Here is a 21,082-nt window from a genome sequence, read left to right on the forward strand (position 1 = left end):
TAACCAAACTTAATATATTTAAGAGTAGGTTAAAGGGATAAAATCACGACTTTTATGTCTTTGCAACGCGAGGAGGAGTAAGGATTAAACATAACCAAAATGTTCATTAGATGTTGCTCAATAGAGGTGAGAATTGTAAAGAATCGAACGATGTTCCTTAATTATTAACGATTATTTTAGCGATTTTGGAGAACAGATATTTGGAAAAAAGGAATTATAATTGTACTTTTTAAAGTGGCATACATTTAACAAAATCATAATTGCTAGAAGCTAAATAAAATTAATTAAACAACAACAAAAAAAGGTGGTTATATTTTTTTTTTATTCTGCATTCCTTTTTTTCTCAACACTTGAATATGGGTAAGTTTAATATATATATATACACTACCGTTCAAAAGTTTGGGGTCAGTGAGAATTTTATTTTTATTTTTTGGAGGAAAGAAATCAATACTTAATTTGATCGAAAGTGACAGTAAAGACATTTATAATGTTACAAAAGATTCTATTTCAAACAAATGCTGTTCTTTTGAACTTCCTATTCATCAAAGAATCCAAAAAAACAAAAAAAAAAAACTGTACAACTGACAGACCAACAACTGTTTCAACATTGATAATAATAATAAATGTTTCTTGAGCATCAAATCCTCATATTATACTGATTTGTGAAGGACACTGAAGACACTGACACTGGTGATGCTGAAAATTCAGCTTTGATCACAGGAATAAATTACACTTTACTATATATTCACACAGAAAACAGCTGATTTACACTGGAATAATATTTAATACTATAACTGATTTTTGTTGTATTTTTAATCAAATAAGCGCAGCCATGGTTAGCAGAAGAGAATTCTTTTAAAAGTATTTAAAATCGTACCGACCCCAAACTTTTGAACGGTAGTGTATATATATATATATATATATATATATATATATATATATATATATATATATATATATATATATAAAAGCTGAGAATACTATACATCTGGATGGGAATCAGAACGATTCAGAATGAGATTTTGTGTCATCTATCAGGAGAAAAAAATAAAGTGGGGGTGGGAGGGTCATCTTACCCCGACTTGGTGTTGTGTCACACAGAATAGCCCAACAGTGCGGGAATACTCTCAGAAAGAATATTGCGCTATAAAACTGTTATTGGTTTCCAAACCTATTTCTCTCATACTTTTTGAGGCCTACTACAACTGGTCGTTTCATTAACCAAGAACATTATCTACTACAGATACAGATATGTATGCTAAAATTACCTCATCAGAGCATAAACTTTCACTGCACCTCTGCTCATATTCTCAATTAGTTGCTTGGCAACATGTGTGGTTAGCCTGTCTTTTTTTAGAGGTAGACTTCTCTCTTTATCTGTTCCTTTATCAAAAGAGAAAGTCTTTTGTTTATTTTAGTGTCATGTCCGTTTAATCGATGTCAGTGAAATAACATTTATTTGAAGACATTACTGCCCAATTAAAAAAAGTTTGAAGTTTGAATGATGAATGCAATCATTTAAAAGCCAGGAATGCACCACTGAAATCTGACGGCACCAGCTGGGTGTGTATATTTTAAAACTCAGTTCTCCTATATAGCAGAAGCTGCAAGAGTCACCTTGCTACCTTCCAGGAGGTGCCCACCCCTCGAGAACACATCAGTCAAGCTATGTATCAAACCTCAAAGCAGCTGCAGACAAGACATCTCAGAGGCTGTCTTCATACCGCAAGCCAACATGTGTCAACCATAGAGCGAGAGAGAGAAAATCAATAACCATGCCCCAATGAACAGTTATCTTTCTCGTTATGGGCAGATTTTCAAACACTAAGATTAAAGAAGGGATGAAATACTGTATGAACTATAAGGGATAATGTAGTCAAGTTTTATTTTGCAGTACTGTTGACTGTACATTATTCCACTTATTACAAGGGTTACAAAAGTCTGGGAATTTAAGTTGGAAACTTTCCATAGTAATTAACCGGACTACATGGGAATTAATGTTAATAAACTGGAAATGACTACTTTTCTTAAAAAGAATTGCTACTTTCCCTAAAATGATTCGCTACTTTCCTTATAAAGAATTGCTACTTTTTCAAAAAAGAATCAATACTTTCCTTAAAATAAATCACTACTTTTTCTAAAAGAATCGCTACTTTTCCTAAAAAGAATCGCTACTTTTTCAAAAAAGAACTGCTACTTTTCCTAAAAAGAATTGCAAAATTTATTAAAAAAGAATCTATATGTATATTCAAAACTAATAGCTACATCCATCCGAAATTAATCGATTTGTTTAAAAAGAATCGCTACTTTTCCTAAAATGAATCGATACTTTCCTTAAAATGAATCGATACTTTCCTCAAAAGAAATCACTACTTTTCAAAAAAGAATCGCTACTTATCTTAAAATAAATTGCTACTTTAAAAAAAAAAACGAATCGATACTTATTCTGAAATGAATCGATACTTAAAAAAATGAATCGATACTTTTCCTAAAATGAATCGATACTTTCCTTAAAATTCCTTAAAAAAGAGATAATATTTCAAAAATTAATCGCAACTTTTCTTGAAAAATGAATCGCTAATTTTTCAGATAGAATCACTACTTTTCTTAAAAAGAATCGCTACATTTCTCATAATGAATTGTTACTTTTCCTAAAAAGAATTGCCAAATTTATTCAAAAAGATTCTCTGTTTATTCAAAACTATTAGCTACATCCATCCGAAATGAATAGCTACTTTCGTCAAAATGAATCGCTACTTTCATCAAAATGAATCGCTACTTTTCAAAAAAGAATCGATATTTTTCCTCAAAATAGATCGCTACTTTTCAAAAAAGAATCGTTACTATCCTCAAAAAGAATCGCTACGTTACTCAAAATGAATCGATACTTTTTCAAAAAGAACCAATACTTTACTCAAAATGAATCGCTACTTTAAAAAAAAGAATCGATACTTTAAAAAAAAGAATCAATATTTTTCCTCAAAATGAATCGCTATTTTTGTCAAAATGTATAGCTACGTTTCTAAAAAAGAATAGCTTCTTTTGTCAAAATGAATCGCTACTTTTTCAAAAAAGAATCTGTATTTTCGTCAAAATGAAACGCTACATTTCAAAAAAAGAATAGATACTTTTAAAAAATAAATCGTTATTTTTCTCAAAAAGAATCGCTACTTTCCTAAAAAATTAATCGCTACTTTCCTCAAAATGAATCTCTACTTTTTCAAAAAAGAACCAATACTTTCCCCAAAATGAATCGCTAATTTCGTTAAATTGAATTACTACCTTTTCAAAATGAATCGCTACTTTTCAAAAAGTAATCGCTACTTTTCAATAAAGAATCACTACTTTTCCTCAAAAAGAAATCACTACTTTTTCTAAAATGAATCGATACTTTTCTAAAAAAAGAATCGCTACTTTACTCAAAATGAATCGATACTTTTTCAAAAAGAACCAACACTTTACTCAAAATGAATCGCTACTTAAAAAAAAGAATCGCTAATTTAAAAAGAAAAGAATCGATACTTTTCAAAAAAGAATCGCTACATTTATCAAAATGAAAATATACTTTCTTAAAATGATTCACTACTTTTCAAAAAAGAATCATTATTTTTCAACAAAGAATCGCTACTTTCATCAAAATGAATCTTTACTTTAAAAAAAACAATCGATATTATTCTTTAAAATGAATCGCTACTTTTCAAAAAAGAATCGCTACTTTCCTCAAAATGAATTGCTACTTTCCTCAAAATGAATCGCTACTTTAAAAAAAACAATAGATATTATTCTTTAAAATGAATCGCTACTTTTCAAAAAAGAATCGCTACTTTCCTCAAAATGAATTGCTACTTTCCTCAAAACGAATCGCTACTTTTAATAAAACAATAGATATTTTTCCTCAAAATGAATCGCTACTTTTCAAAAAAGAATTGCTACTTTCATCAAAATGAATTGCTACTTTCGTCAAAATGAATCGCTACTTTCGTCAAAATGAATCGCTACTTTTAAAAAAACAATAGATATTATTCTTTAAAATGAATCGCTACTTTTCAAAAAAGAATCGCTACTTTCATCAAAATGAATTGCTACTTTCGTCAAAATGAATCGCTACTTTTGTCAAAATGAATCACTAATTTTCTAAAAAGAATCGCTACTTCGTCAAAATGAATCGCTACTTCAAAAAACAATCGATATTTTTCTTTAAAATGAATCGCTACTTTTCAAAAAAAGAATCGCTACTTTCCTCAAAATGAATCGCTACTTTAAAAAAAACAATAGACATTTTTCCTTAAAATGAATCACTACTTTTAAAAAAAGAATTAGTACTTTCATCAAAATGAATCGCTACTTTCGTCAAAATGAATCACTAATTTTCAAAAAAAGAATCGCTACTTCGTCAAAATGAACTGCTACTATTCAATAAAGAATTGAAATTTTATTCAAAATGAATCGCTATGTTTTCAAAAACAACCAATACTTTACTCACAATGAATCGATACTTTTTCAAAAATAATCGATACTTTCCTCAAAATGAATCGCTACATTTCTAAAATAGAATAGATACTTTTGTCAAAATGATTTGCTACTTTTCAAAAAAGAATAGATACTTTTCAAAAATGAATCGTTATTTTTCTCAAAAAGAATCTTTTCTTTTTTCTTTTTTTACTTTCCTAAAAAAGAATTGCTACTTTCATCAAAATGAATCGCTAATTTTTCAAAAAAGATTCGCTACTTTCCTCAAAATAAATCGTTACTTTTCAAAAAAGAAAGGCTACTTTTCTCAACAAGAATGACTACTTTTTCAAAAAAGAATCGCTACTTTCCCCCAAATGAATCGCTACTTTTAAAAAAAGAACCAATACTTTACTCAAAATGAATCGCTTCTTTTTCTAAAATGAATCGATACTTTTTCCAAAATTATTTGATACTTTTTCCAAAATTAATAACTACTTTTAAAAAAAGAATCGATATTTTTCAAAAAAGAATCGCAAAAAACAATCAATTTTTCCCTCAAAATGAACTTACGTCAAAATGAATCATTAATTTTCAAAAAACAATCGATACTTTACTCAAAAAAAAGAATGCTACTTTCCTCAAAATGATTCGCTACTTTAATCAAAAATGAATCGTTACTTTTTCAAAATTAATTGCTACTTTTCAAAAAAAGAATCGCTATTTAAAAAAATGAATCGCTTCTTTTAAGAAAATAATCAATATTTTTCTTCAAAATTAATCGCTACTTTTTCAAAAAAGAATTGCTACTTTAAAAAAAGAATCTATACTTTTCTTCAAAATTAATCGCTACTTTTTCAAAAAAGAAAAAAGTACCAGTAGCTACTTTCCTCAAAATTAATCCCTATTTTTGTTAAAATGAATCGCTACTTTAAAAAAAGAATTGATACTTTTCCTAAAACGATTTGCTACTTTTCAAAAAAGAATCGATACATTTCGTAAAACGATTTGCTACTTTTCAAAAAAAGAATAGATACTTTTCCTAAAATGAATCGATTGTACATTGATTTGTACATTAAGTACAAAGTTATTTGTTCCAATTTAGCAGACTTTAAGTATACAAATTTAGTACACTATAAGTACAAATGCAGGGTATAAATATTGAGTACATAAATATGTTAATGTATTAGTAGTATACTTAGCATAAAATAAATGTATTTCAAATACAGTTTGGTATATTTATTTTTCACTAGGGTGTGTATATTGGATCCGTGCATTACTGCAGTTCTTAAAGTGAAAGCAGCCTAATATAAGAATCAGTAGAGTATACGTTTTATTCATATAGTGAAGAATATGCTGTTTTATTTTTTCATTTGATTATTCAATTTCACACATCAATGCTGGTCTTAGGCATACCTACTTTTCCTGGAACATTTAAAGCAGTTTATTTTAGTTGCATCTTTCTTTTATTGTATTTATCAATAAATGTGTTTTATTAAACATACATTATTATCAAAATATGTCTTTCTTTGCTTTTTGTATGCTAACGTTACCATTGCCTTCTGCAATAAAAAAACAACAACATGAAAACGCAACCAAAATACGACACAGACGTAACACCATACCTCCCAGGGGGTCGGCTGCGCCCCTGCCTTCGTCTTCAGGCAGGAAATGCATAATTGAAATGCAAAGTTTCCGAATACCTGGTTGAACATAGCCTAGTTACCCTCAGTAGTTAGGAGTGTGATGTGGCACACTCCTAACAGCCTTGGACTTATCGCCGGATGTCATTGGCCATACCAGGCAACCAGAATCGATCTAGTAGAATGAGAGGATCTGTGTGGTCCCTGCGTGGGCAGTGCCCAACGAAGAATGAGCAGAATGTATGGTAATCAGAAAGTTTAGGGGAACATGTCCGGCTGGGCAGACCGGCAGAGCTGGATCAGAGAAGGTAGCAACAGCAATCTGTTCCTTGATGTTCCATTAGATGGGACGGACTGTTCCATTGAAGAGCGAGAAGGGAAGCACTGGTTTGGGTTGTTCTGAGTTTCATCGGGGGCATGGAGTCGTGAGACAGCATCTGCCCTCACATTCTTGGTTCCAGGAGATTGTAAAGTTGAACCTTGTGAAGAAGAGAGTCAATCGGCCTGTCTGGATTTCAGTCTCCTAGCTTCATGGTAGATACTGCAAATTTTTGTGATCTGTTAGTACTGTGAAGGGGTGTCTGGCTCCTACCAACCAGTGAAAACTGCAGCCCTGAGGGGCATTTTCACAAAGATCCTTAACTGAGAAACTAGATGGCACCTGTTGCGTTTGTATGTAACAAGAGGGAGCGAGTTTGCGGTGTAAGATGAGAGACATGAAAGTAGCGCCGGTTTCATTTACCCAGATCAGCGTTGCCATGGACGACTATGATACCAGGAAAGGCATGGCACAATTGACCAATTAGAATTAAGTAAAAACAGAATAATATCCTGGGCATTGAGTCGGCATGAAATTGAAGTTGTGATATTCTTGTTATGTACTGTATATCAAGTATATCAAGAAAACAAGAAAAAGAAAAAAAAATTGTTTAGGGCGGGACTTGATTTTGTCCATCGGGAATTGATTGGATGATTGTGGTTTGCTATTGCTGTGATGTCATTTGAGGGACAGGTTGTCCCGCCCTCGCACCAATAAACACATCATCAAAGAAGATAAGGGATGATGCTGCAAGAGAGAGGGGAAGTTATTTTGATTAAAGATTATGAGCACACGTGAATTAAAAAAATAATAATATTGATGTGCAGAGATAAATAATTTATAACAAATACTGCAATATTTCATAAAAAAATTAGTTCATGGTGACTTTAAGTAATTATTTTGCTAGGTATACTGTATGTCAAAAGCCTTTAAGTGAATTTTCAGTCAAAGGCCTTTCTTTAAGTTTTCATGTGTGTCCTTTCAAGAAGAAAGGGACTTTCATGTCAACTATTGAGGAAGATAAAAGTCTGATGGTGTTTCACAGTGTGCTGAATGGTTTCCTCTCTGACACCTGTTAGTTTTCAAGAGGTCGCACAGGTGCAAGCACAGAACATTTGGTTCCCACAACAGGTCTTCACTAATGGCCTGGTTGCCTTTGATTGCGGTTCATGTTGTAGTGGCCTCGGAAAAGCACAAAAAGTTTTTGAATTAAAAGAGACTGTGTGAATAAAAGAGTGAGAAAGAGATAGAGGCCGCTGCACGCTGAGACACTGACCCAGCAGGTTGCAATGTACATCGCCTGAATCACACTAACACATTAACTCTGGGCACGTTTGTGTCTGGCAGCTGGCCACAGCTGCTGCCTGCTAGAGCTCTGAATGAAAGGTGTTCCCAACAGGAGCGGGATGCCACACACACACGCACGCGCACGTGCACGCGCACGCACACACATACACACACACACTCAAACACACTCACACACATATCCGAACAGACTTTATTCATGAGCTGGAGAGGCTCACCAGTCATTATTCAGACAGGAGCTGTCTCAATAAAGGCAAATAAGCTTTGCTGATTTATTTTGGACACTTAGGCACATCAAACATGGAGGTGGCAAGAAAGCCAAAGATAATGGACTTTCTGCTCATAGAACATTTGGCTATACATCCATTTTCATTTTCATAGGACAGCTGCTGTTCTCCTAGTAAAGCTTTCAATATTGTATGTTGAATTTAGTGTAATCCACATGGTATTATTGTACCTGTCAATACCCAAGGAAGTATTACAAGAAAGAATAAAAAATAGTTTTTTTTTTTTTTTAAGAATTAAGTGGCAGGATGAACACAAACAAGATTTAAGCCTCTGCCAGAAGTTTGTGTCCTGTGAAATGAGCTAACTGTAAAGCATACCGGCCATGACTAAACAGAAAATGTAATGATGATTAAACAAGCTCCAGATCTGGATAAGAGCAGTGACTCACAAAGGACAAATACACACTTTTGTCATGTGTCGTTGCTCATCATTTGAGCTTTTCTCCTCCTCAAAATCTGTCATTCTCCATTTCGATTACTTTGTTTGTCTATACTGCCATTGATTAATGAGCTAATTAAAGGGATACTTCAGGATTTAGCATTAAGCTTTGTATTAGTAGAAAACCTGTAGTATTTTCAAATTTATCATAATTATTTTCAAGACCGGAGCGTCTCACAGGTGTCCCTTATCGGTAATCACGCCACCGGCCTCGTCCTGCTCGCCACAGTAAACATAATGAATGACGACTGTAGAACGCAAAAGCCGAATCCCGGACATTTTGGGCGATCTCGAAATCCCAGGCAGACTCATCACGGAGACTCACTAGTAGCCTAGACTTGTTGTTTAACTACTGCGCTCTATTACCGGTAGGCGTGGCCTCCTAGGGCAGCGAAGCAAGTGCATTCTGGGAGTTGTTGTCTTTCATCCACATAAGCCAAAAATACATTTTCTGGCTTTTCTCAGTCTAGAAAGCTCCAAATTCAAAAATAATTTCACATTTCTTCTACATAAATGAGCCATTTTAAATACACATTCATCTTTCCAGAAGTATCCCTTTAAATATAATCATATTTCTTTTTGGTTATGGGCTACTTTGTTGCAGGCATAAGTGCATGATTATCTTTAACATTTATATTAAACCATCCTGCCAAACATACAGTTTTGGGGTCTGTACGTTTTAAATAAATACGTTATTCATTTTATTCAGCAAAGATGCATTAAGACTTTTACACTGTTCCAAAAGATTTTAAGATTTATTCTGCTCTTTTGTACTTTCTGTTCATCACAGAATCCTAAAAATAGTAGTATCATGGTTTCCACAAATATATTAAGCAACATAACTGTTTTCACCATTCATAATAACAGGAAATGTTTCTTGAGCACTGAATCAGCATATTAGAATGGATCATGTGATTGAAGACTAGCCTTGACAAAAACATTTGATTTTGATTAAATTAATGCAGCCTTGGTGAGCTTAGCGACGTGTAATGTAATGTAATATATTTTCTTTCTCTTTGTATTTTAATATCAATATGCTACAAGATTATCAAAATGTAATTATATTACCTAAAATGTGTAATGTAATGGATTATGTTACTAACTACAATTTTTGTCATGTAATTTGGAATACGCAAAGGACTACAATTTGTATGTAATCTTCCCGGCACTGCGTCCCAACTATCGAGGAAGATAAAAGTCTGACGTTTTTCACAATGCGCTGAATAAACTCTCTGACACCTGTTTGATTTCAAGAGCTGTGCTGCGGTCACACAGGTGCGAGTGCAGGACATTTGGACATTTCTACATTAATGACCTGGTTGCCTTTAATTACATTAGTGTCCTAATACAGCCTCATTGCATAGTGAATCCATTGAAAACAACAGTATTTTTAAAATAATATTATAATATGATGTACATATTATATTGTATGATATAACTTCTGCATTCTGACTAGGAGTGTGTGGTGTACATTGATACATATTTTAGAGTGTGTAAACAGCACAAGAAGATTTGTCTCATCATGTCATAGTGCTACTTTTTCCATAAGCAACAACAGTTGACTATACCGATTCTGTTATGTAATATTTACACTGCTTTTCCAAATTTAGGGAAAAAACTTGTATACACTAATCCAAAAAATGAAGAAAATATTCAAAATCATGGCACCCATGCAGACTCCCACACGATCAAAATCATGTGAGCAAATGTAAATTTTCAATAACTTTTTGGTTTGTTTTACAGGAATAGTGTTTTTGGGCATTTGACATTTATGTTGTTTGTATTATCCACAAAAAATAATCCAAAGAGTAATGAAATATGTGTTCCAAATAATTATGCAAGTGACATATCAGTAGGATTTCAGTACAATAATCATTCAGATTTTAGTTTTTCAAAGAAAGTGTTTGTTTGTTTGTCTTATTTCTCAAATCCTTAGATAACTGATATCAATCTCAGACAGGTTTGTTAAATAGTTTGTCTGGTCTTCTTAGGTAAATGGAAACCCTACTTAAAGAGTTGTTCCACATTATTAAGCAAGTCCCAGTTCTCATGCAATATGGAGAGGAAGAAAAACCTTTCTGAAGATGAAAAGCATGAAATGGTGTCTTGCAAAAGGCAAACTAATAGATTTACAAAAACTGAATAGAGATCATCGAACTATCAAAAGATGTGTGTTATTTAGAGCACAGGAGAACTCGGTCAGATACAGGCTTATTAAGGGAATTTTCTGTCAAACAAATTAATTGTATTAAAAGGGAAGCTATTAAAAAAAAAGCCACTGTTGAGCAGCAAACAGGTATGTGAAGCCGCTGGTGTCTCTGGAGTCTCAAAAACCTCTCCATGCAGGCTGGCAGTTGTGCATTAAGTTTGCATTTCTGCCACATAACTAAAACATAAGATAAACAAACTTAGATAAGACAACACAAGCATTAAAATAAGCTAAAACAACTAAAAATCAAGATATTTGGCTATTTTTATAAGAATAAACATCTTTCTAGTGATCTATTAAAATATTTAGGCTTTTCTGCTTTACTACGTTATAATTGCTTGTAGTTAAATGTTTGGTTTTATAATTTTGTTATTATACAAAACGTGATTTAGCACGAATCACCTCTTTGCACATCAATGTTTTTTTTTTTTACAAGAAGAATGACCTCAAACTATTAGAATTTAATTTCACCACAATTCATCAATCAAAGAGCAGAAAGGCAAAATAGAGAAACAAAAGGCTGATCCAATGCCAGGTGATTGAATTACTGTTTGCTATTCCAAATACAGTTTAAATTCAGAGCGGATGTGAATACTGTACTGACTCCTGATTGATGACCAGCACCATCAAAGCCCTGACCCTCTTCAGGCACATATGAAGAGGTATACAGGGTTCCCAACCATCACATTTTCCAGTCTATCCTGGGGAGAATTTTCATTTGTATGTACCAATTGGAATTTCAATATTTAACTTTACATTTAAAAGCCCTGGAAATCAAAATGGTAAATTTCCCTGATATACTCATAGAATATTTGAACACTTTCTTCTTTATACTTTCAGCCTTGTATACACTAATATTTTTTTTAATCCAAAAAAGTCATTTCCATCCTCAGACCAAAAACTCTGCATCCATTAGTTCACTTAACGCATGACTGTGTTAAAGTGTTAAAGTATCCCTATTGTGACGTATATCCCAGTGAAACGGCAATAAACGTAGAGGTGGACTTGATTGTGTCCATTGGGAACTGATTGGATGGTTGTGGTTTGCTATTGCTGTGATGTCATGTGAGTGACAGGTTGTCCCGCCCTCAAGCCAGTAAACACATCATCAGAGAAGTCACTGCAATAGTAAGGGGAAGTTATTTTGATTAAAGATTATGAGGGCACATGAATAAAAAATAAAATAAAAAATAAAATAAAATAACGATGAGCATGGATAAATCATTTATCAAAAATAGTCAATTTTGATTTTATGGTGACACATCCAAGGTAAGCAGGTTCTCATATCCTTGTGTTGCTCATCATCAGGTGAATTATCACAGCCAGTTTCCGCTCCAGCGGCTGAATAATCACTTCTGCATGAGCTGTTCACCTATTGCACCATGACAACATCAGCTATTAAAGAACCAGCATATCGCTCTTCTAGATTTCAGCTTTATAGCATCATTCTGTGAGATTGAAACTAAAAGATTTAGTGGAAGATCAACAAGACATTCCTCATAAATCAAACATGCTTTACATCCAATGACATTATGGCTTAAACGGTGTGATTGAGTGAGTGGTTTTGAATTGGACGGATCAATCTTTGTTGGTTTGAGCAAAACTGAAACAGGAGATTATCTACTTGAAATGTAATCGATCATTTATTCCAAGTTTTACATAAATTATAAGTATGTTACACAGACGTGTAAATTCTGAGTCTATTGTCATATATTTGAAAGGTTTTCAGGGACACAGACAGAACCGCAAAAAACAATGGAGAAAGATAAAGCAATCAAAACAGCTTACAGAACCACACAACCTGAACACATTTTACCACAGAAACTTTAAATATAAAGACAAATGAAGAATGCAATAAGCTTTTGCACATACAGCACAGGACAAAAAAAATCCATGACTGAGTGAATCACACAGATATGATTCATACAAAGAGTAAACAATTATCACTTTTAATACAATACTGTCCAGAATCCGTATTTAATACTGATGAAAAGCACCTTAAAATAGTTGTTTCTGTTAAAAAGGTTAATATCATAGCAATCACAAAATAACCAAACAAAAGTTTAACAAAAAGTCTTTTTTTATTTTAAAATTCCCTGCCTCAAATATATAAACTTGATTCTCTAACCAAGGCTCTGTATGTACAGGGTTGAACATCTTTGAATTGGATACGTCTTTTAAGAGATTGAGGTATACTGTCAATTCATCAAGTTTCATTAGCATTGTAGAGTCACCGATTACCACAGCATCACTGCTACCACTTGAGAAAAAAAAAAGAAAGCTGGTGGAAATCTGCAAACCTCAGGAAGACAGGAAAACTCACGTTCAGCTAATCCTTCACTACATTAGACATGCCTGCATATTCCTGGATAAAATGGAAACTCCAATTGCTTAAAATTGGTCAATATTTACAAAATGGATACTTTATAATTACAAATTTGGATGGTTTGTAATGCTGACTTTATTATATAGTTGGCAGGGACACTTGAATGATTGACATCTTGTGGGAAAATTCTGTTGCACTTTTGGTTTTCAAACTCTTTCTCTTTATGGTTATCAGTATTTCATCAGATCAATTTTGATACACATGCAAGACTTAAAGGCAATTGAGAAAGAACAGTATTGTACAAAATAATAATTACAGTATTACCAAAAATGCACTTTCAATAGCACCTTAAGTGTTTGGGTGTTTACAACAAGAGCACACCACTGTGGTTGTCTTTCTCTGAGCAGCACCTGGAGGAGGATCCGTAAAGGATACAGGGAAAATTAGTAGGAACAGGATTGGGAATACATTGGATAGGGGTTTGGGGGAGAATTAAGATCAAGAGTGAATGGTGCTGGGATTAAGGTTGTAATGGGACGGGGGAAAAAAACAAGGTTTAAGACTTGAATTGGAGGGGAAAAAAAGAGTTTGGAAATGGGAAAAGAATCCTACAGGCTCTAGGCTGGGTAGAGCAGTGAGATGATAAAGGAGAGGGTCCTCTTCCTTCTCCCGAAAGTGCGCCATTGTCCACCAGGTAGTTCATGTCCTCTCTCTCGGTTTTATTCCAATTGCAGGTTTTCAGTCGTGTGACTGGGATCCCACCAGGGCGATGAATATTCCATTTCAGATTACACAGTGCGGGTGCTGGTGTGTGTGTTTGTGGCGCAAGGAGGGGGCGGGTTGGGGGTCTCTTGGCTAGCCACACTCCTTGACCTTTTCCATAAAGTTGAAGGGGGGTGTCCTTTAGCCGATGAAGCAGACAGGGCCTACCTCAAAGCCAAACCTTTGACTGGATTCCCCAAAGTCATTCAACATGACATCGATGATGGGCACCTGGTCGATGCGAGGAGTGTTAATTTCCATCACAGACTTAGAATACCCCTGCTTCAGCTGAAACAGAAAGAGATGAATTGTATGTTATTACTGCAGACTGTTTTAAGCAGCATTATACAACCAGTTGAGGAGCAAGGGGGGTGTATTGGGTGGCACTGGGCATCCCTGACATCTGATTGGCCCTCCCGTGTGCAACACCAAAGTTGAATTCTCGTCCGGTGTGCATTAGAGCCTATTTGGAGTAAGTTTAATGTTTACCATCGGGATTAGGTTTCCTGAACAACTTTTATGAAAGTCACTGAGTAAGTTAACATGATCTTTTTGCTCCATTAACAGACAGTTAATCAGATAGAATGTTTGGTAAAAGGGGGGTAATGTGAAGTAAACACTTGGACCACTGCCACATTAAAAAATTTGTGGTTATCACTTCAACCACTTATCAGCAATCATAAGATTCATTCAGGCTTTTTAATGCCAGGTTAAGGTTAAACACTAATTTTCTTTCATGGTCTATGGAGCCCCTGAAGTAGCCTTGGCCACCCCATGTATAAAACTCTAGTTCCACCACTCTATACAACAGTTCGGTCAGGACCACTATCGTCAAAGATTAGCATACACTTAGCATTGGCGGTATGGTTCTGTTCTGGGAAAGAATCCCTGCCCATAATTGCAGGGAGAGCAGCGATAATCCCCTTTAGGGTAAACAGAACAGAACCAACATAAATGTATTGCAGATATCATTACTGTTCAATAATTTAATGTACAACATAATTCACGAAAAATTAGTCTTATTCGAAGAGGAATATCAGAAGGCCAAGTCCTGATAATACTGAATGGGCCTTATATATAGGGATGCTGTGAGAGGCGTTCTATTCCTATAGGTAGACGTGGATCAGCTGAGAGTCAGCTGATGCGAGCTTGACTAACGTGACCTGCCAGAACTGACGCTACGCTTGATTTAGATCTGATCCTCTAATTTGATATACAGTCCAACAGCATTGAGATGTTGCACAGTTTGTACCACTCCACTTCAGTGTTGTTATTGTTAACTAAACCTAAATTTTTTTTTTTTTTTTTAATTCGCTAATTGAAATAAAGCTGAAATATAATAAAATATAAACATTAGATGAAAAAACTTAGAAATGTTGTTTTGGCAACTAACTGATATAACAATAAATTTGAATAAATTATAAAACAAAAAACAATAAAAAAATGACATTAGCATATAAAATTGCTTAAAATAAAATGAACACCGAAAATATAAATAAGGTCATTCAAAATATTAATTAATACTATAATAACATATACTGTAAATAATACTAAAATACCACTGCTCTACTTTTAAAACATGTTATATTGCTTGATTGGCATAGTATCGGTACCATATTGGTTATCGACTGATATTAAAGATTTTTTTTCATTTATTGGTACCTGTAGATCTTATGCACCAGAGAAACAAGCACACAGCATCTTCAGAATTTTGTGTTAGAACTTGCATTTTTTCGGTAGCTCTGTATATTACTATGGCATCGCTGTCGAAAAGTAATTAGCTGGTGAAGTGGATTTACTTATTGTAGAGTTATGAAATTTATCATGAGCATTGTAATATTTGAAGAAGCGTCAGTAGACCGGGAAGATTTTAAAACGAGCGGTTCATTCATAAATCCGTAAGATTTTACCTTAATGCTGTGGAAATACAAACCAGAGCGCAGCGCTGAAAAGAGGCGGGGCTTCATACAGTCTATATTGGATAGTTTAATTGTACATCCTCTATTTTTACATTAGGATTACCTTTGCCATCTTCTAAAGTACTTTCATTTACCTTTTTTTAGAAATTTAATACAACTTTTAAAAGTATTCTAACAAATCTCAAAATTAATATACTTTTTTTATACTGTACATTATTATGTTGTGATGTCAAAATTCACTTTTAGCATTTAAAGCGACTGACTTTAGGTCATTTATTAGTTAATTAGTCAATTTGTTAATTTTCCCCGATAACACAGAATAGTATAGATTTTTAATATCTGCCATTCATAAGTAGCCTGGTTAAAACCAGACCATTCTCAGTTGTAACTGAGTTATGGTCTGGCAAAGCGTCATAGACAAATCATTTCCAGAGGGGCGTCACCAACGGACGTCGCGGATAGACCTAAAACCAATCAGAGCGATGAAGGAGATGACGTATGCAGAGCGGCGGATAATCTCCGAGTGTTGTTCTTTGCTCGGTTTTTAACAAAAAGGAAACGTTAAAATCGCTTAAAACAGACGCGATAGCTGATTCGAACGAGTGATGTTCGACGGCGGCATCCATCTTTGTAATGTAGGCTACAAAATCTGCTTCAAAATCCCAGCGCTGTCGTCATCGTGTAAAGCCCGCCCCAACGTTTCTGATTGGTGCCTCGATTTCGACGGATTGGAAATGGGCTTGAATGAGCTCTTTGCCAGACTAACTTTCAGAGCAAATCTAAATTTGCCGGAAGTTGTCTGGGTTTTCCCAGGCTAATTCATAAGTTATTTACTCTAAAATTCAAATAATTATTGGTTTATCGTATCATCCAAAATTGTTCAGCATGACCAGCAAACAGATCAACAGCAGTCTTACCGAGCAGCCATCTGAAAGAGCCTTGATGAAGGGGTTGTTGTCATAGGACATTTCCTCATCATTAGAGCCCAGGAAGCGCAGCGCCTTGTCATAGTTGTCAGCCTTGGCGTCATACCAGGCCACAGACTGATGGCATATGTATGTGAAGTTCTGCCGGGCAGAAGAGCTGAGCAACTTGAGGAACGTCATCTGGACTGAGTTTATCGAGCCCTCCTCAACATCCACATAAGACAACTGAGACACAGGGAACACAGGGATCAAACATCTGATGAAGGAGAACTTTCAGTTTTGGATGAAGTATTGTAGGAATGAAAATCGATGGACATTGTCTGGTTCTAGAATTCCAACTAACAATTATTTTAGTACTTTTTAGAAAGCAACTTTTAATAATTAGTTCTAATATATAAATTTGAATATAGCAAAATTCGATTTTTGTAATTATTTTTTTTCTAGTGCAACAAAACTTGTGTTTCAGTCAGTTAATAATTGTTCATACTGGTTTAGTAAGCGAGCCAAACTAACAACATGAATTTCAGATGGTCTTTCATTTGCCGACTCTAATCAAATCTATGTGAAGTTGCCATTCGGTTTGCATTGGCAGAAGAATGCAGATGTTAACAGAACAAAAAAATAACAGAAAAAAAAGAAAAAAAGAAAAAAAAGGAACGTTCTGAATAAAAACCAGTTCTTGATTCCCAACCCTGAACTACTGTCACCCTTCAAGCAATAGAGACATTCACAACCAAATCTGAGCTTTGATTCAAAGTTTATGAAATTTATAATGGAAGAGAAAAATGGGCACTTACGATTTTTCCACGCTTGAATTCACTGAACCAAGATCCTGGGGACTCCTTTGGCCAGTTTGATATTCTAACCTGGAATAAATGGAAACTGTGATCAAATAATTCACCAAGATAATACAGTTCTTTATTTTTTATTTATATTACTACCAATCCTGATTTTTATCAGAGATGAGTTCCTCTCACCCCTGAGGATTTCTTATCAGGGAAAATGCAAGTTTCTCCTCCTGCAGTGAAGTTACAGTACACTTTAAAGGCGTCTCCTATGCATCCCATATTTGGATCGATCCAGTAATGTCCTAAAGTCAAAAACACATATGTTAATTTTTTTTTTTTAAATTGCCCCAATTAAAGGGAGAAGTTATTCTTTATCTTTAATTATCAAGCCTAGTTTACTTCAAACAGACTTAACTGACTCTTGTGTATGTCATACAATCAAAACAGTTGATAATTCTGCCTTATGTTTGCTAAAGAAACCGCATAACTTTCTCTCACCATCAGGAAATTCTGGTTGGCTGAGTTGCAGGTCTTTGCAGGTTCTGGCAGGGTTATCCTCGGTTCCCAGTGGGAACTTCATGCGTTCAATGTCCTGCTTGAGGTTGTTGAGGGATCCAAACACATCCTCCATCCCCTCCATACCATAATCTATCATTCCCGCTGCTTCATCATCCTGCATGTCGGGTGACCTCCTCGATTTTTTATTTGTCTGGATGGGGAGGGGCTGGATGATGTCACCAGCTGGACCCTAGTGATAGATATTCAAAACAAATAACTGACAATTATGTAGGGTCGGCTTCAATCCCACAGGAGACATATGGATGTCAATTTGATTTTCAGCAGAGCTCAAAATGTAATAGAATATTTTCCTTACCGGAGGACCTGGTGGTCCAATCAAGCCAGGCTCTCCCTTCTGGCCAGCTGAACCCTTGGGAAACAAAAACACGGTTTATTTACACTGGAAAAAATGAACATGTGTAATGGAAAGGTTCAGCACTTACAGTTGATCCTTTGGATCCCTTATGTCCTTGAGTGCCCTGAAGAAAGAGACAACAAAGAAATCAATTGAGCAAATGTTAAGGTAGCCAAATGTACAAAACAAACAACAACAAAAAAAAAACACTTTTTTACATGCACAATGCAAAAATACATTAACCTGATTGTCGAATTTCAAGAATCTTAATCTATTTTTGGCAAAGACAGCTGTTATGCCGGTTTTAATCAGAATTTTGTCATGTGCAACATGTTTTCTTTTTAATGAATGAAGAGCTCATTAAAAAGAGTTAATAAAATAATTCCTAAAAATATTAAATTACTGACCAAAATAACTAAAATGCAGTGGTATGAATGGAAAAAGTGGGTGAGCATGCCAAATGAGAATAGCTTGCTGATAACATGAATTGAAGATGATTATTCCTCTATACTCCTAATGGTTTGACCAGAAAATGGGCCTTAATCAGAAAATCATACACACAAATATGGTCAATGTCAGTGCTAGAGTAAAAAAAAAAACTGCTTACAGGAATACCAGGAGGACCTGGAGGACCGAGTGGACCAGGAGTACCAACGGGACCCTGAAGTCAATAAAGCAAATTAAAAATTGTCAGGGCAAAACCAAGACATCATTTTAATGAACATAAATCATTGTAAAGATACACTTATAAATGTTTATTCTTAAATAACAGCATCTATGTAGCAGACAAAAGCACATTCGGACCCTGAACTAACTCAGGTGTATTTAAAGAGGAGTAACTCACAGAGTCACCCTTGCCTCCACCGAGCCCCTGAGGTCCTTGGAGTCCTCGGTCACCCTTCTCTCCTGACTCACCAGGAGGACCGATCAGACCAATCAGACCTGGATGACCCTGGATGAGTAAAAGGAAACTTTAATACTAAGTGGCGGGTTTTAATACTGGAGTAAAACATACATACCAGTAGGCCTACACTATATTTCCCAGATGATTTTAACATGAAACATATAGACAACATTTTCTGTGATAAATCGCATTCCATAGATGCGTTTGATTGAGCGCAAGTTGTAGAGGAAAACTGCCAGTCAATCAGTCAAATCGATACAAACCTCAGATTAAAGACTGAAATGGCAAACAATGAATTTTATCATGTACAAAATAAAGCATTTTTTGGCTACACAGTCAGTGTGTACAATATAAATCATATTTAATGCACAGAGAATCTGCTAAAGTGCTTTAGTTTATATTCAACACCTGATATTTACAGCCACAGCTACTGTACTTGGCTCTCCACAATATGAATACAGAAAACACTCATCTCAGCACGTCTCCTCTCATAAAACAGATTTACAGAGATATGGCGCATTGATTATGTATTGCAGGCAGAGTAACAGTTTAATCATTGTCTGACACTGTATTTAAGAGCTTGTTTATGCCTTGTCATTGTGTGTGAAATAGAGATGCCAGTAAGGCCAGTTGCTCTCGCCTCTAAAACTTTCAACTGGCTCAGCATTATTGTAAATATACATGGTTTTGTTTAGCAAAGGAAACATTTTTTAAAACTGTAGAACCTCTTTGGAGATGTTTATGGCACCAATGTAAATATATGAATTACTATCCAAAGGTTTGGGGTAAAAACAGTGATACTGTGAATTACATGAGACTTTTTTTTTTCAAGATTCTCTGATGAATAGTTCAAAAGAACAGCATTTTTTAAATAGATTTCTTTTGTAACATTATAAATGTCTGTTACTTTTGATCAGTTTAATGCATCCATGCTAAATAAAAGTATTAATTTCTTTAGAAAAAGCATACCCCCCAAAATTTGAACATTTCTGTATATATTTATTAAAATATCAAATGAATACAATAAATATAAAATAAAAATAACAGATATTGCAGGGCTTTTTTTTTTTAAACTTAAATTATCTATTGGCATGTACCATTTGCAATAGTCTTGTTTTTGTGCTTTAAAAATACTAGTTAAAACATACCTTCTCACCCTTAGTACCAGGGTCACCTTTCAAGCCAGGAAGACCAGGAGGACCCTAGAATTTGTCAAGACACACAAATTTGTCCTATTTAAGTCTACATTCATTAGTCTGAGTAAACAACATAATGGTGTCTGATTGTATCTTCTTACCAATGGTCCAGGAGGACCATCCTGGCCAGCAGCTCCAGGAAGTCCCTGCTCACCCTGAAAGAGTAGACAGAAACCATCAGCCCATTAATACACACCCAAATATGCAACAATTAATGCACGGCACACATACTCAAATTTACTGACTAGACTAGGAGAGTGATTTAACTTGAAACGCTTAATGATTCAAATTAAGAGATTCTTGTGGACTGCTCTAATGTAATTATGCAGACAATTAGGACTATATGAGATATCAGTTTCCAAATGCATACCACAGGTCCAGGGATGCCACGTAAGCCCTCAGCTCCAGACTTTCCAGGAGGCCCCTGGGGGCCCACAGGCCCAGTTTTGCCCACTGGTCCCTCAGCACCGGCCTCACCCTGTGTGACGAAAATAGAATCAAGGAATAATGTAATGATCAATACAGCAAAAAGCAGATACTTAGTAAACTGATAAATAATTGGACATAAAAAAATTATATGTATATTGTGTCAATTGTATAATGTGCAAAAATATGTAAGGACCTTCTATAAATCGAATGGTTTTTTAGCCATAAAATAATATTTTCAACATATTCCTTTCTTTTGCTTAAATGGCAA

At 34.7% G+C, this 21,082-nt stretch overlaps 1 protein-coding gene across 1 annotated transcript in view; it reads right to left on the reverse strand.

Moving 5' to 3' along the window:
* Positions 1-13,753: 13,753 nt before the first annotated feature.
* col11a1b (collagen, type XI, alpha 1b) overlaps positions 13,754-21,082 on the reverse strand; it is a 116,529-nt gene continuing 109,200 nt past the window's right edge. Inside the window, exons 56-67 of the mRNA XM_056256992.1 lie at positions 20,756-20,863; positions 20,487-20,540; positions 20,338-20,391; positions 19,130-19,237; positions 18,893-18,946; positions 18,374-18,409; positions 18,247-18,300; positions 17,871-18,120; positions 17,562-17,674; positions 17,382-17,450; positions 16,576-16,809; positions 13,754-14,027 (exon numbers count right to left, since the gene is read on the reverse strand). Of these exons, the coding sequence (XP_056112967.1) occupies positions 13,881-14,027; positions 16,576-16,809; positions 17,382-17,450; positions 17,562-17,674; positions 17,871-18,120; positions 18,247-18,300; positions 18,374-18,409; positions 18,893-18,946; positions 19,130-19,237; positions 20,338-20,391; positions 20,487-20,540; positions 20,756-20,863 (1,281 nt within the window). The 3' untranslated portion in view covers positions 13,754-13,880. The remainder of the gene's footprint in view (positions 14,028-16,575; positions 16,810-17,381; positions 17,451-17,561; positions 17,675-17,870; positions 18,121-18,246; positions 18,301-18,373; positions 18,410-18,892; positions 18,947-19,129; positions 19,238-20,337; positions 20,392-20,486; positions 20,541-20,755; positions 20,864-21,082) is intronic.

Source organism: Rhinichthys klamathensis, unplaced genomic scaffold (genome assembly GCF_029890125.1).
Source record: "Rhinichthys klamathensis goyatoka isolate OS25496 unplaced genomic scaffold, OSU_Roscu_1.1 h1tg000134l_1, whole genome shotgun sequence".
NCBI lineage: Eukaryota > Metazoa > Chordata > Actinopteri > Cypriniformes > Leuciscidae > Rhinichthys > Rhinichthys klamathensis.